Source organism: Condylura cristata, unplaced genomic scaffold (assembly GCF_000260355.1).
Source record: "Condylura cristata isolate star-nosed mole 26May11 unplaced genomic scaffold, ConCri1.0 scaffold00006, whole genome shotgun sequence".
In the NCBI taxonomy this organism is placed as follows: Eukaryota; Metazoa; Chordata; class Mammalia; order Eulipotyphla; family Talpidae; genus Condylura; species Condylura cristata.
In genome coordinates this window covers 7,560,680-7,575,607 of record NW_004567107.1, presented here as the reverse complement: position 1 = coordinate 7,575,607, position 14,928 = coordinate 7,560,680, and the positions used below count along the sequence as shown (strand labels likewise).

Sequence of the window (14,928 nt, the reverse complement as noted above, 5' to 3'; positions counted from 1 at the left end):
AGAAGAGAGAAAGAAAGAAATCCTTCTCGGCCCTCCCTGGTGGCACAGCAGGTTAAAGCACAGCACTAAGAAGCTTAAGCCACTTCTGTATGAGTTTGCTCCCCACCTGCCCCGGAGGAGATCCACATGGCGAGGCAGACCTCTCCTGACCTGCCTGCTCCCTTCAGCAGTGTACTTCGTCGATCTGCTTGTTCTGCTCCCTGCTCTGTCTCTGTTGAACCCCCTCACCCTCCGCATCTCTGGCCTGTACCCCAGTTCTGTATGAATAAATAAATCTTTAAAAAAAAAAAAGAAAAGAAATTCTTCTCTACTCCAAGATCATAGAGCTTTATTCTATTTTGTCTTTTACAGGTTTTAAAATTTTCTTTTCACGTTTCAGTCCTTGATCTGTTTGGAATTCACTTTTACATGTGGTGTGAGATAGAAATTATCTTCCTTTTTTATTGCCAATGGATAACTAATGAATCAAAAGCCCATCACTTGCCTCAGATTTTACAAAGCCATCTCTGCTACCCCTGGGGTGCCAAGCACGTGTGGGCTTCCCTGCAATCCCCACTCTGCTCCATCAGTCTACCTGCGCAGCTCTGTGCCATTACTAAGCTGCTTAGTCTTGCCCTATGAAAGGTCTTGCTATTTGGTTAAACAGGTTTCCATGATCCATTCTTTTCCCTCTAGAGTGTCTTGACCATTCCTTTGGCTTTTCTGTATCAATACCATGGAATCAATATTACGGGAGATACTACTGGGATTTTGAATTGGAGACACATTCACTCCAGAGATCACTCTTGCATGAAATGAAATCTTCAATATATCAAGTCTTTCTGTTCATGAATATGGTCATTTTTTTTTCTGCAACTACTGGTGACAATATGAATGTCCTTTCAATGCATTAATGTGGTAAATGATATTAATAGATTTTCTAGTATAAGCATTATTTTTCTGGAATAACATAATAATTATGAATTATGGTTTTTGTACATTCACTACCATTTTAAACTTTTATGGCTATGTTTATCAGTTAAATTGGCTGATAAACTTTCTTGCAGTATCTCCTTATGCAGTGAATGTCAAAGTTTATAAAAGTATTGCCAGAAAAGCTGGGCATATTATCTCTTTTTTTTTCCTAGATACTTAAGGAGTTTGTCTAATATTGAAACTATTACATTCTTGAAATGTTTGATAAAACCTACCTATAAAAAAGCCTAAGCTTAGTCATTTTGGTAAAAAAAAATATACATTGATCCAATTTCTATAAATTAAGTGACCTACACAATCTTTCTATTTCTTATTGATTTAATTTTGCTAAATTTTAGCTTTCTATTACTTTACCTGTTTTTTAACTAAGGTAGCTTAATACTGATGAGGCTTACTATGATTTTTAAAATCTCTATGACATTGCTCTTTGTGCATGTTGATTTATCCCTTTATTTCACTTTAATTTCAGAAAGGACCAGAAATAACCGTGTGTTTAACACACTGCATTTATCTAAACAATTACAGAGAGTTTACAAATAAGTTACATCTTTATTTATGACTTGGGATAATAATAAGCCCATTACAAACTGTTGTAGTAAGGATTCAATGCATTAATAGATGCAAAACATATAGCTCAGTGTCCAGTCTGACAAATATCATAATGACATTATAGGGAATTCAATTATGTCCTGTTTTGTTTTACTGAGGTTTAATACTCCAAAGCAGCAGTAACTGGCTTAGGACTAGACTTTCTCCAATGCACTTTTTCTATTCGACTTAAGCCACAACAATAACCCTGGTTGGCAATCTCTCTTTCTGAAACTCAGTCCAGGGGTTCAGCCTCAAGATTATGAAGTACACTTAGAGTTTAAAAATAAAATGCAAGAGGTGGATTGCAGGCTAGTTTTCTCCCTGGAGGGCGAGGGTATGCTTTGTTTCCTACTATGTGCTGAGTCTAGCACACAGAAGACTAAATCTGAAATCAGAAAACTGATGAGTTTGTGACAAGCAAACAACATCAAAGAAATAATAATACAGCTATGATGACAATCACAGCACTAACTCTAGTAGTCTCACAAAGTTTTCCTTGTCTTCATAGGTAAAACACACACCTGATTTTACCCAGACGCCTTTCCCTAAGAAAATCCCCACTATGAATGGATTACAATTAAGATGAAAAAATGATGTAAAAATAAACTATTATATTATTAAAAAAGAAAGAAAGAAAGAAAGAAAATCCCCCCTATGAGAAGGTCTTTTCACCTCTAAAGAGATGCATCTATTAGGTATCTACTCCCTGTCAATTCCTGTATGTAAGTTTTATCTCCATACTTGATCCTAGCCAAAAGGCTGAGAAGTGATCATTAGTTTTATCTCAAAAGAAAAAAGTTCTGTAAACAGATATTCAATGTTAGTTAATAACACACACACACACTCTTTTTAGGGGAAAGTCTGTGACTTAGTTTGAAATGCATCAAAAAAAATCTAGATTGAAGGGTGGTATGAGCCATGAATAGATGGATAAAGGTGCACCATAGCAGGCAGAATAAAGTATTAATGGCAAAAGCCATGTGGAACTATATGGGTAATTAACTGTACAATTAGTTCAACTTTCTATCTTTGAGAGTTTTCAAAACAGAATAAGGAAAAAAATGTAAGCCCTTATACTCAGCAAGTTAAAAAATTAAAATAATGGATACGAAAAATATTTGTATTATATATATAGCAAAAAGTCACTATGATATATAAGTTCATTCTGATTAAAAAGAAAAAAAGATCTTTGAAGTGGAAAAAAGACTTTAGCAAAATACCAACAGAAAAATATTTGGTTAACTCTAATAAAAAATGAAAAATTAGAGAAAATCTGTAAGCCCATTCACACCTACTTTATTGGCAAAATGAAAACACGTGTGCATGAACACACACAATTCCGGCGGGCCCAGCGGCAGCGGCAGCCGCAGCCGCAGCCGCGCAGCAGCGATGTGCGGGAGACAGCCGCAGCACCTGTCCGGCCTGGGGCCTGGGCGCCCACTCCTTAGAATTTGGACTGTACCAGTCAAGGACAGCAAGATGTTCACTGCAGTGTTATCTGTGACCCCCTAAGTGGCTATCGAGGGAAGAAATACTGGACATATAGGCACAGCAGTATCATGGAGTACAGGACAGACATTTGCAAAACAAGGGTGGAAGCTCATGCGGAAATGGGCAGCGTTCACAACGCATCATCAAACAGAAAACTGTGCCTGACCGTGAAGTTGGAAGAGTAAATGAAAAGTATGCAGGCACTGAAAAGGAATGTGAATAACTCATGATAACTTGTTACCACTTGAGGGGTCTGTGGCAGTCTCTTTTCCTAAAATTTTCTTGAATCTTTCCCATACGCATTTCAATTGAAATGACAAACAAGCCCATCTTGAGACAGTCTACTCACAGTGCTGAGTTTACTGCAAATGATGAGGATCCTGCGTTCGTAGAGCATACTGGCATACAGATGTAGCATGTTGTTTACGTCCACAGCCACGAAATACTCTGTCAAATTTCTCTAGGAGGAAGAAGAGGAGGAGATTGGTTAGTGGCAAATTTTGTTTGTTCTCATTACAAGCAATATCTAATCAAAGCATGATAAACAAAATAATCAGAAGGTATATGCTCATCTTTCCTGTCCTACTCTTCCTACCTGACAGACCAAACTCCACTGGTGCATAAAGTCAGGAGATGCAGAGACCTGAGAACTGAACAAGGCAGGACACCTCTGTGTGGTGCTATGGTTTATGACAAAAGCCGACCTAGGACTTCATTGCTCTTCATGTCAGTTCCAGAGATGAGCAGGGCAGGAAGTCTACAGCCTTACACGTGAGGACACTGAGACCAGAGAAACATGTTGCGATCAAAAAGTCTAATAAGCGATGAAAATGGGACTGCCTCTCAGATCCTAGGACTCCAGATCTCAGAACTTCCCCAAGGCCCTGTGCTACACCAATAAGCAGAGAACGTGTCCGCAGAACAAAATGCTGCGGGTACACGGCCTCCATCTGCCCAGTGGCTGCCCCTGCGCAGTCAGGGCTCCTCGCCTGTCATCGCTGCTGGCACCCTCTCCTTCACGTTCTCTACAACAGTGCAGCTGGGACTAAAACAATCTGGATGATTTATAATTTCCAGGTATTTCACTCAAAGGGGGAAAAAAACCAAAGACAAGTAGCAGCAAGTTGTGAAAAAGCAGTGTCTTAACTGGTTTTTGTCTGGAGTCCGGACCTTGTTCTCTTAATTAGTACCATGAATTGGTACCCCCTTGGATTTCAGGAAAGTGTAACATGTTCATTTTTGCAACCCTCTCTACACCCACCTGACTTTAATAATACACATGAATATGCTAATTTCTTCAGTGTTGCAGGTTTTCAATGGTATACAATCTAATACTCAAAAACCAAGAGGGTTGGGGCAGGAAGCAACACTACTGCCAGAGGGTGCTTTTTACAGTGATTAAAGACCTATAACCCCCAAATCCAGGGAAAGCAGGTGGAATGTACATGCAAAAGAGCTTAAAGTGCTTTACAACAATATTATGGGTTGGGAATAAGAATGTGTATTTATTTTATGATTTAATATCGTTTGATCAGAGCACCAGGTTAACCATCGGTATTTATCAACAAGAGTGAGTGAATTAATAGCTCCATATGCAGGGTAACTACCCAGCGCCAGGCACTGTGACCAGGTACTTTTGTCTGTGTAAGCCCAAGCAATCTTCACAAAGCTCTGAGGAGGTAGCACTCTTCCCAGTATATAAACTGCACCTCAGAGAAATCTGTAGCTGGTGGGGTCATATTTTGGACTAGGTTCCAAGTCCCTCTTAAAGACTTTGAAACATCTTGACACATAAAGAAGGCCTTATCTATATTATTTCACTTGACCTTGAAACCACTCCTTGAACAAGTAGGTGTTGTTATCCCTACTTACAGATAAGAGCACAGAGAAAAAGAAGTCATGTACCAGCATTGTGCAATTAAATATTTGGCCTGGGGTCAGTCTGTCTTTAAATCTGTGCTTTTTAAATCATATACCACAAATAACAGCAGGCAAAAGTTGTATTTGGAAAAAGAAAGCATGACATAGGCTCCAAGCAGGACCATAGCTCCAAAAGAAAGAGAAACAAAGATTCTGTTAAAAATCACTGGTACCCCATTTTGGAGGCTTGTGTGTTGGACAGCAGAGAAAGGGCCTGTGCTTTGTCTGCTGTCCAACAGCTCTGAGAAAGGCAATATTATCTCCATCTGACAGATGGGAAAACGGAGGTTCAGGAGGGTTAAGCAAGGTCAACATTCAAACCCAGCTTCCCCGAATTCAAAACTCTTGCTCTCACCACTATACCCACATGCCTCTGGGACTTGGACAAACAAAACAAAACAAACAAGAAAGGCCACTGGAATCCATCAACAAGTGCATGGCGGCCTAGTGGACTGAGGAGAGCTGAGCTAATGATGTCAGGGCGGGGTCTGTTCGAAGGCAGTGACATGGCAGAGCTATTCTCGCGAACAGAAACACAAGGCCCTCAGCTGAGCACTGCAGTGAAATGCTTAACTGCTGATGAATTCCATGAATTTTTCTTTTAAGGAGAGGATGGAAGTAAAAAGAAAATAGAAAATGAGGAGCTTAAAGAAGGCCAGAAAGCCCATTAGCACTTTTGACAGATCCAAAGATAACTCTGAAGCCACCAAAACGTGGCCTCAAGAGTCTGCCAAGAAGCTTCCCGCTGGGTAGAAATATGTTACACAGCTTGTCGTCCAAATAGGGAGACACAGCGTCAGAGACAGACCCTGCGCCTTATTTTGGTGGAGAAAAAAAGAACCACGAGGCTGCTTTTGTGGACCGGGAGGTGGAACAGTTCTGAAATAAAAACACCCCTTGGCTGAGGTGTAACCCCCAGGCCACTCAGGTTCTGAAGGACTCAGGTGCTTGTTCCAAAACTCTACACAGGTAGGTTAAAAATATGTAACATTTCGCCAAATTCTCTCTAAACTGTCATGTACTTTTTTGGTATTTCTCATCCCATCTGTGCTGATTACCAAGATATTTGTGTCTAAACAGAAGCTGTCTTTCTTATCTGCTTCCTCCCCTGCCTCTTTCCTTCTGGGATGCCACCCGCCTAGGCAGGTGGGAGTGGGTGGGAGTGGCAATAGCCCTGGGAACCTCGCTCAGTCGTGGAAGCACCTGCGGGACAGAGCAGACCTTGGCAGAAGCTGTAGGGATCACTTGCACTTCCCACCACGTCACATCTCAGAAGAAAAACCCTCTGGGGAGCGGGTGGCCTTCCCCATGTCCTTAAGCACCCAGTGTTCCTTAAGCACCCAGTGTTCCTTAAGCACCCAGTGGTTTGGTTTGTGTCTCATCCATCCTCAGTTTCTCAGCCCTCTCATACCTTTTCACACTGAAGTCCTTTACCTCTGCCATCTCTCTGTCTTGAGTGCTCTTTTCTGCTTTGAGGACAGTCTCTGGCAAATGTCACCTCCTCCTGGAAGACTTCTGGGATTCCTTTTTCATCGAATATCCCTTTGTTCTTCACCACACTTTATCTCTATCTAATAATCACTCCATTATACTCACTCCATTATACGTATGTTTCTGTCACTAGACTGAGGTCCCTCCTAGTAAAATTATGTAGTCCACCGTGAAGCAGATTGATGAAAGAACGAATCAATGAATTCAAAAAGCAACTGACTAGAACTCGTGCTCCTTTGTGCAAATGTGAGTAGTATGACGCAGGAAGTATGCAGCTTGCAAGAGTTACAGGTGGTGTGTCAGGAGGATACAGCATTTGGAGGATACAGCATTTGGAGGAAGTTTGGGTCTGTGTTGGATGACCTAATTAGTGAGAGAAAGAAGATCCTGGTGACTCAGAGTCAGCCCAGACAGTTGGGGGTGGGACTTTTGAAGGTATCTGTGCCTACATTTATTGCAACTGTAAAGAAATAAGTGGTTTGAGCATCAGGTGACTGGGGGAGGAGGGGGGGCAGGGCGGGGGCAGTGTACACAGAAGGTTGTGTTTGGTTCCCAACAAATCATATTTCTCTGACAGGTCAGATCAATGTGTAGGACACAGCGAATGAGAGGAGGCAGTGATGCCAAGCCATGCTAAGACCATGTCCTACGTCAAGACTGCAGCCGGCAGGTACTGCATGCTTCATGTACAGGAAACACGGCTATGCCACTCTTCCTGCACTTGGGTTCAGTGGAACTAAGCCTTCACCTCCCTTTCCTGTCTCCTATAATCAGCCATCAATACATACTAAATGAGCTCCTACCCTGTGCTTCTGCGAGCTGGTTCTACATGGGTGAACAATACCTGATCCCCATTTCCCAGGGATCATAGTGCAGGCCACAGGGGACAGGCAGAGAACAGCACACTCAGTATACTCTGCCAGATGGATTTGGGGGCAGGCTGAGGGAGACTAGACAGAGGAGAACATATTTGGTCTGAGTCTCCCAATAGGGGTCTGTGCAGTGGATGGGGAGAAGCCACGTTCTGAGCAGACACAAAGGCAGGATGGGGACAGGGCCCTAGCAGGCACACAGTGTGCAGCCTAGGGGACAGGCCAGGGAGCTGGGCCCAGGCCTGCAGACTCCCAGACCTGAGCTGTATGCAGGATTCCATCATGCTTGTGTTTCAAAAAGGCCTTCCTCAGGTCCTGCAGAGAGCAGAGTGAAGACGGGCAGGGGGTTGGCAATCTGTTAACACACTAAGACCATGTTTGGGGGAGAATTTTAAAAAACAGACACTGCTCACAAGAAAACTTTGGAAATGTGTGTGACAGATCTCTGTAAAGTAAAATCACAGCACTTGACACTCAGACTTGAGAAGGAAGGGGGATCTTGGACAACCTCCTCTGAATTCCCAGTGACTGGGTACCACTTGCCCAAATGGCGTTTTAAAAGCAGAGCCCCTTCATTTAATGAAGGATCGACTACCAATCCAGTCAAACACGGTGTCTTGGCCAATCCATCTTTGGTCTTGTGTCTTGGAGATACCGACACATGACTGGGTCTGCAGAACCCTTCCTGCGGCCCTCATGTGACTCCTGTGTGCTTCACCTTGGAGGAAAGGAAACCTTGCTTAGAGGCACTGTTTCCCTAGACCAGGCTTAAAATGGCTCAGTCTTCTCAGGGCCAGCATGCTGTAGGCTTAAGAACAGTCCTTTGCTATTCATGCAGCTTAAGCCTTATTTCCAAAGCACACACCATCATGTTCCTGAGTGCACCCCTCTCTGCTGAGCATTTATCACAGGCCTTCGATACAAGGAATGGCTGGCAGGGATGCAAAGCTGACTGCCACATCACCAGCCTGAAACGGGCTGAAACCCGTGGAAGGACTCTAACAGGACTGAGCAGCTTGGAAGCTGAGTTTCGAACCAGCGTGCAAGTGCACGCTCCTTTGGCTCTCCGGGCTTCCTCTTCTCATCTCTACAAAGAAATGGTGGTGACGATCCCATCCAGCTCTAACCCTCTGCGGTTTGAAAGCCAGACAAAGAGGAAGGAGAGGAACCTGGCAAAATCCCATTTCCCCCAGGAGTAGCCTCACAATGGCTGCGCCCCGCTAGCTGTCCCTGCTGGCTCCGGTGCCTGTGCAGGTGGCTGGGGACTGCAGGCTCACAGTGATCTACGCCCCGGGTCAGGAAGCAGGTGGGGGTGGGAGTGGTGTAGGGGTGGAATGACCAGGGGTAGGAGGGGATATAGTGGGGTTTAGAGAAAAAGCGTCTTACGTTCAGTACCTTAGGGAAATGAGATAATCCCCAAACCAAAGAACCGACTCTAAGCTGGGTACTCCTTGGAGCCTCCGAAACAGATGCTAGTCCGCCCCGCGGTCTGTCATTTCATTAGTCTTTGTGACTTTCAGCTTCACACACAGTACAGATAATAAAGACTTACTGTACTGTGTCTGGAGCAGACTTCAAGGCTAGAGGTTTGTTTTTGTCAATGAGTCTTATTTCCTGAAATAACTCCTGTTCAGATTATTTTACCAAAATGTACATCTTTAAAACCCACAACTGAACTTTTTTTGGTAAAACAATTTATGTTAACCTTTGTTGCATGGAGCTCTTAAACGGGAATTTAAAAACATTATGCATTTGGATTCTAAAATAATCTGTCTGAAATAGAATCCCACACACACAAAAAAAATCAAATCAGAGAAGTATATTATAGGAAAGAAAGCAGAGTTTACCCAGAGGTCAACTTTTATCCCTCTCTGTGAATGGAAAAACCATTAGAATAATCAATTACCTGCCAACTCTTAAGAGCAACAATGGAATTCTCTATAATCTCAGTACTTGATAATAGGTCTTCTACTGCCACCTCAACTTTGTTTATTTTTGAAAGTCATGATGAATTCATAAATCTTTTCTATATCATGGTGCATCTTTTGACAAAGTGGAGTCTGGGCAATGTTACACACAACTGTCCATTCTAAATGCTTTCCTTGCATCATTAACCACTTGGTATGACACCAGCCAGATAATTAAGACAGGTTTGTTTAATATTCCAAATGACAGTCTATATGATTATCCATTAATCAAAAGTAAACTTCAAAACCTGGCCACACATTCAAAAAAAAAAGGTCCCTCATACAGCCAGTTTACAAGGTAATTATCACCAAGTATCTGTTCATGATCTGTGACTTCTTAAAATGCAGGTCAACTGTCTAAAATTTATAAAGATTTATGCTCATTTAATTATTGCCTGTATAAAATTCACTCCTACATGTGTTATCTTGATAGAGAAAATCCCAATGAGCAATTGCATAGTGATAGTTTTTCAGTGAAAAGGAAGAAAATATTTTTACAAAGAAACCATAGATATAAATGATAATTAACTTTAACAAGAATCTGAAAGTAGAAAGAATTAATTTTCTATGATTGCTTTTCATTGATAATTTGCAGGCACATTGGCCAAAAAGTCAAGTGAAAGGAGCCGCTATTTTTCCTTCTGCTGGTGGTAGCTGTATTGCTCATTCATTCATTCATTCATTCATCTTTTCAATTATAAATGTGGTTGAGCATCTACTAGGTATAATGCTAATTACAGTGCTTCAAGGATGAGAAACACTCCTCCCTGCCCTTCCAGGACAGATGACGTGGAACAAATGTTCTCACAATTCATTATGTACCTCGCAATGATAATGAATGATTTCTAAGACAGTGGTAGAGAGCTGGGGGGCCAGAGGCCAGGAACCCAGCAGTACCAGGATCAGACCGACCCAAGTGGGAACCCAGAGCTTTGCATGTTCTGGTTGGGTCGGGTCACCAGGGGCTTCCTTTCTTCTTCAGCACAGGGAAGACAACCACACCATAAGGCTGCTGATCTGATAAATAGCGCCTGACCTGCGCTAGAGCAGGTGTTGGATAAATCCTAGCTCCTCTCTCTCTTACATATTACAACTTCTCTGAAGCTGTCCAGGAGACTGTAATTACCTGGTACCAGAATCAACTTCCACATCCCAAAATACTTTTAACTCTTTCCTCAGCTTCTTCTCTTAAGTTTAGCGTGTCCATCAGAGGAGATGATCCATAAAAGTTTATAGAACACCCCCTGGATTATAGGCCCTGGGAATGGCTCAGGCTTCAGAAGGTGCTGGCACCAACAGCGCCTGCTTATGAACTTTTGTGGCCAAACATAAACTCCACGAAAGGGAAAATATTGATCTTCGCAATGTCAGCAACACCAAAAGAAAACTCCAAGAACTAATGGTCTCAAGCCTGCAGCCACCACTGAGGCCTCAAGAGAGGTTATCACTGGCATTCCAGAAAGTAGAGGGAAGAAGGAAAAGAGAAAGATCCTGGGAAGCAGCATCTCTGTTACACCAGGCATTGAACTTGGAATCTTCCATTTAATACTTCATTTGTTCCTCCCATTTTTCTTTCTTAGATAAGAACATGGGGCTCAGAAAATAGAAACAGCCCTAAGTCCTGGGTGGTGGAGCCCAGTGGCCACTGGCTCTGAAACTCACCTGTCTTCCACTTCCACAGACTGTAAGGTATTGACAAACCCATGGTTGTTATTGCTTGTTTCAATTAGCAATGCAGCAATTTAGTCATTTTAAATTAATCCTTGGAAAAAAATCACCAAGAGATTATAATGCAAATTTCAACATGGCTTGAGCTCAGCAGTGCTTCTATGTCAAAAATCTCACATATAGAAGTTCAGAGTCTCCTTAGAGAAAAAGCTTTCCTACCTCATTTCAACTCTGAGATTTAAAAAATCATTTCTTTTCCTCTTTCCTCATGAATATCAAAGGTCAACTGTAGGGAGGCAGGGTGGGGTTATAATGGAAACAAAATGCTTTTGGGTCCTGACAAACCTAGTCACTCCATCCCCTTTCAGAGCTGACTCTGGGCTGGAACCTCAGGTCTGTGAGCCCTGGGTCCCTTTATGTAAAATGGGGCTCACTCAGCCTCACAGAACTGCAAGGATCCAAATGGAAGGAGGTACCTTTAGGAGTCAGACTGCTTTTATTATTCATTCCTGCTCAGAAACAAACAAGGCCAACCTTTTATGGGTTTGCAAAGGAGGATTATGGGAACAATGGGTCATGCACAGGGAATGGGCTCATTAATGGCAAAACCAGCAGAGGGAGTGCAAAATTTTGACAAATTTGGGGTCAGAGGAGGAGTTAGAGGTGGGACTATGGAGGAGATGGTTCTTTTAAAATCTAAAGTATGTTTTTAATCTTGGTAACTATGGTTTTACAAATGAAGACTTTATCAGAGCTTTTGGATATCTTAATTTTAAAATCTTAAGGAGTTCTCAGTCCTAACAATAAATGTGAGTAAAAGAATGAATTTAAGTGATTGTGTCTATTATACCACTGTAATAGCAAATGCTAGATGTAATCTGAGTGCCATTAGCATAATAGCTAAACACTGTGGAGACTGGCAGTACAACATGGTGGGTCAAACATACGTCTTTTCTCTGTACTAAGACCATGCTCAGCCCACTCTAGAAAGTCACCATGAAAGAATTTTAAAGGACATTAACCCAAAGAATATGAGAAGAGAGAAATCAAATTTGTAGAAGTCAGAAAGCAATGATATCACCAAGAGAAGATTCTCCCCGCTGGGTCATTTGCTTCTAGGGACATGTGGCATCGTTTGGAGGCATTTTGGCTGGCACAGCTAGAGAAGGGGATGCTACCAAGATAGAACAGTAGCGGCTCGGGATGCTAAGATTACTGAACATACAAGAGAGTCCCAAGCAAGGGAAAGTGGGTTACTGGGCCCAAGCTGCCACTAGCGGGAAACTTGCAGGAGGCTGGCTGGGCAGGGGCCCCGGCCCTGGGCACTGACTCCAACTAACACCCAGACTTCCAAAATGGCTCAAAAACTGGAGACTTGGAGCCTCTAAAGGCTGGGGGAGAAGGTCATATAAAAATGATAGTCCTTTGATTCCAAGGGTCTCCTCACCCAGTTTACTTAGCTAGCCTGGCCTCCTGGCACCCCTCCCAAAGAGAATGCAAATTTTTTTCTACAGGAAGTGAGCTAGAAGACCTGGGATGTCAGGCACTGCGGAGGACAGGGGATAAAGTTTTCTATCAAAAACAGGAAATGGGTTCCTAAAAGTACATATGTGAAATGTTACTATACTAGCCCAGCTGCTGGAACACTGGTAAGGAAGCTTACAACTCCCTGGCCAAAGAAAAGTGACTCGAAACATATACTAATACTGACATGTGAGATTCCCACTTACCCCCAAGTAGCCAGGCCTCTCTCTGATCCGTCCTCCACAAGGAAGCCCGCCAAGTGATGAGCCCCATTCATAAACACAGAGCTTCCAAGTCATTTTTAGTGTCTCACTCTCGAATATGAACCATGAATCGGCAGCTTCCCTGAGGAATGCCTCCAGAATAACAACAGAAGAAATGGATGCCAAGGAAGAAAATAATGTAGGGAGAACAATTTTCTAAGTGCTATCAATAAAAGTCTCCTAGAGAGGAGAAAAAATATTATACCCATGAAATAAGGTACCTTTTAAAAAATGAACAGTGTATTGCACACCACCAAGTAGCTCTTGGATATTAACAATGAAGTTAATAAATTTAAAAGTGTAGAAAACTTAGTTGGAGTAGAAAGACTACAAGAGTAGATACCAACTAGAGAAAAGAAAGTCAGAGGACCAACACAGTACCACAGAGGGACCCAAGAAAGGGCAAAGAAAAAGAATTTTTTCAAAGGAATAATATGAGAACATTCCCCTGCTTCTACTCTTCCTAAAGGAGTTTGAGTTCTTTGGATTTCCTCAATCACTCTCCTTGTATCATAGATCATCTCCCTTACACTGCAGACATTATTCAGATTTTTCTGGCTCATGGTGGCTCCCTCTGCCATTACTTGGATGCTTTTCTCCTTAATTTTATAGTTCTCACATTTTAATAAACGTTTTGAGTGATGAAAAATAAAATTATGTATATGAAAGCTCAGTTCCCTAGAATCAGAAAGTCCAAGGTTGAAATTCTAATTCTACCACTTCTTGGTTGTAGGTTCTTAAATCCCCAGAGCCTCTGTTCCTTTATATAAAATAAGAGTAATTGCAGTAGGTATCACCTAAGCTTTTTAAGAGAGGTAAATGAGAAAATGCAGAAAAAGCACTAAACATATCATTTGACACGTGGTATTATTTAATAAACATTTACTGTTGGAAGAGAAATATGATTTAAATTTCTTACTGCTTAATCTAAATAAAAAGGAGGTAATATTTTCCACTATAGCCTCTTCATATCGATAACATACTTTATATCTGAATATACTCAACAATTGCAATGTATTAAGACTGGTATCAAATCACAACACAACACCCTAAATTAATTAAATTTGATTACTTGGCATCTTAGTTTACCTACTCTACAGCAACACTTAAAAGAATTTCATCTCTGTGAATCTGAGCTATGGAGAAATATAGCACTTATTCTACTATTGCTAAAAATGAATGGGGTAAATACCCCAAAACACTGCATGCACGAACTTGAACAGATGTTGTCCAGGTTATTCACAACAGCCAAAAGGTAGAGACAACCTGAAGTTCACTGATGGATATGCAAAGTGTAGCCTATTATACAATAGAATATTCTCCAGTCTTAAAAAGGAAGGAGAGTCTGATATGTGCTATTGCATGGATGAACCACAAAGTCAGTATGCTAAGTGACACTGGCCAGGCCCAAAAGGACAAATATTGAATGATTCAGCTTAAATGAGGTGTCTGAAGTAGTCAGATTCAATGACAGAAAGAACAGTAGTTACCAGAGGGTGAAAAGAGAGGGAGGAGAAAGAGGAAGTTCTTCTCTAAAGAGTATGGAGTCTCAGTTGGAAAGTTGTGAAAGTTCCGAGGCAGTTAGTAGTGATGGTTGCACCATTATGTAAATATACTTAACTTTATTCCACTGAACTGTGTGGGTATCAGGATGGTAAGCTTCATGTTATACATACTTCCCACATTTTTTACAAAGGAGTCAAGGGCCCAAGTGGTGTCAATTCTGGATTTAATTTTGCATAATCTATTCCTAGGCAGAGGTTAGGATACAGTTGGTTCATTCAGAGGGCAGACATTAACTTCTGCTCTTTCAGACTCAAATTCACTATTCCTGAGTCTTTAAGAGATAGGGATGGGGCTCTCAAAGCTATATTCACAAATGTTTTATCTTCTTAAAAATGAATATAGAAATGAATACATCTACCCTAATAAAATCTTTACATGGAAACTTTTAAAAATAAAAACATCTTGGCCCTACCTGGTGGTGCAACAGGTTAAAGCACAGCACTAAGAAGCTAAAGCCACACCAGCACGAGTTCGATCCCTGCCCAGAGCTGACCCATATGGTGCAGCAGACCTCTCCTGACCTGCCCGCTGCTCCCCTCAGCAGTATACTTCATCAATCAGCCTGTTCTGCTCCCCACTCTGTCTCTGGTGAATCCTCTC

General features: G+C 41.9%; 1 protein-coding gene across 1 annotated transcript in view; it reads right to left on the bottom strand.

Annotated features, from left to right (window-relative positions):
• The window catches only part of DENND1A (DENN/MADD domain containing 1A), a 414,277-nt gene that overhangs the window by 211,038 nt on the left and 188,311 nt on the right, over positions 1-14,928 (bottom strand). Inside the window, exon 9 of the mRNA XM_012721213.1 lies at positions 3,407-3,517. Coding sequence (XP_012576667.1) covers positions 3,407-3,517 — 111 coding nt within the window. The remainder of the gene's footprint in view (positions 1-3,406; positions 3,518-14,928) is intronic.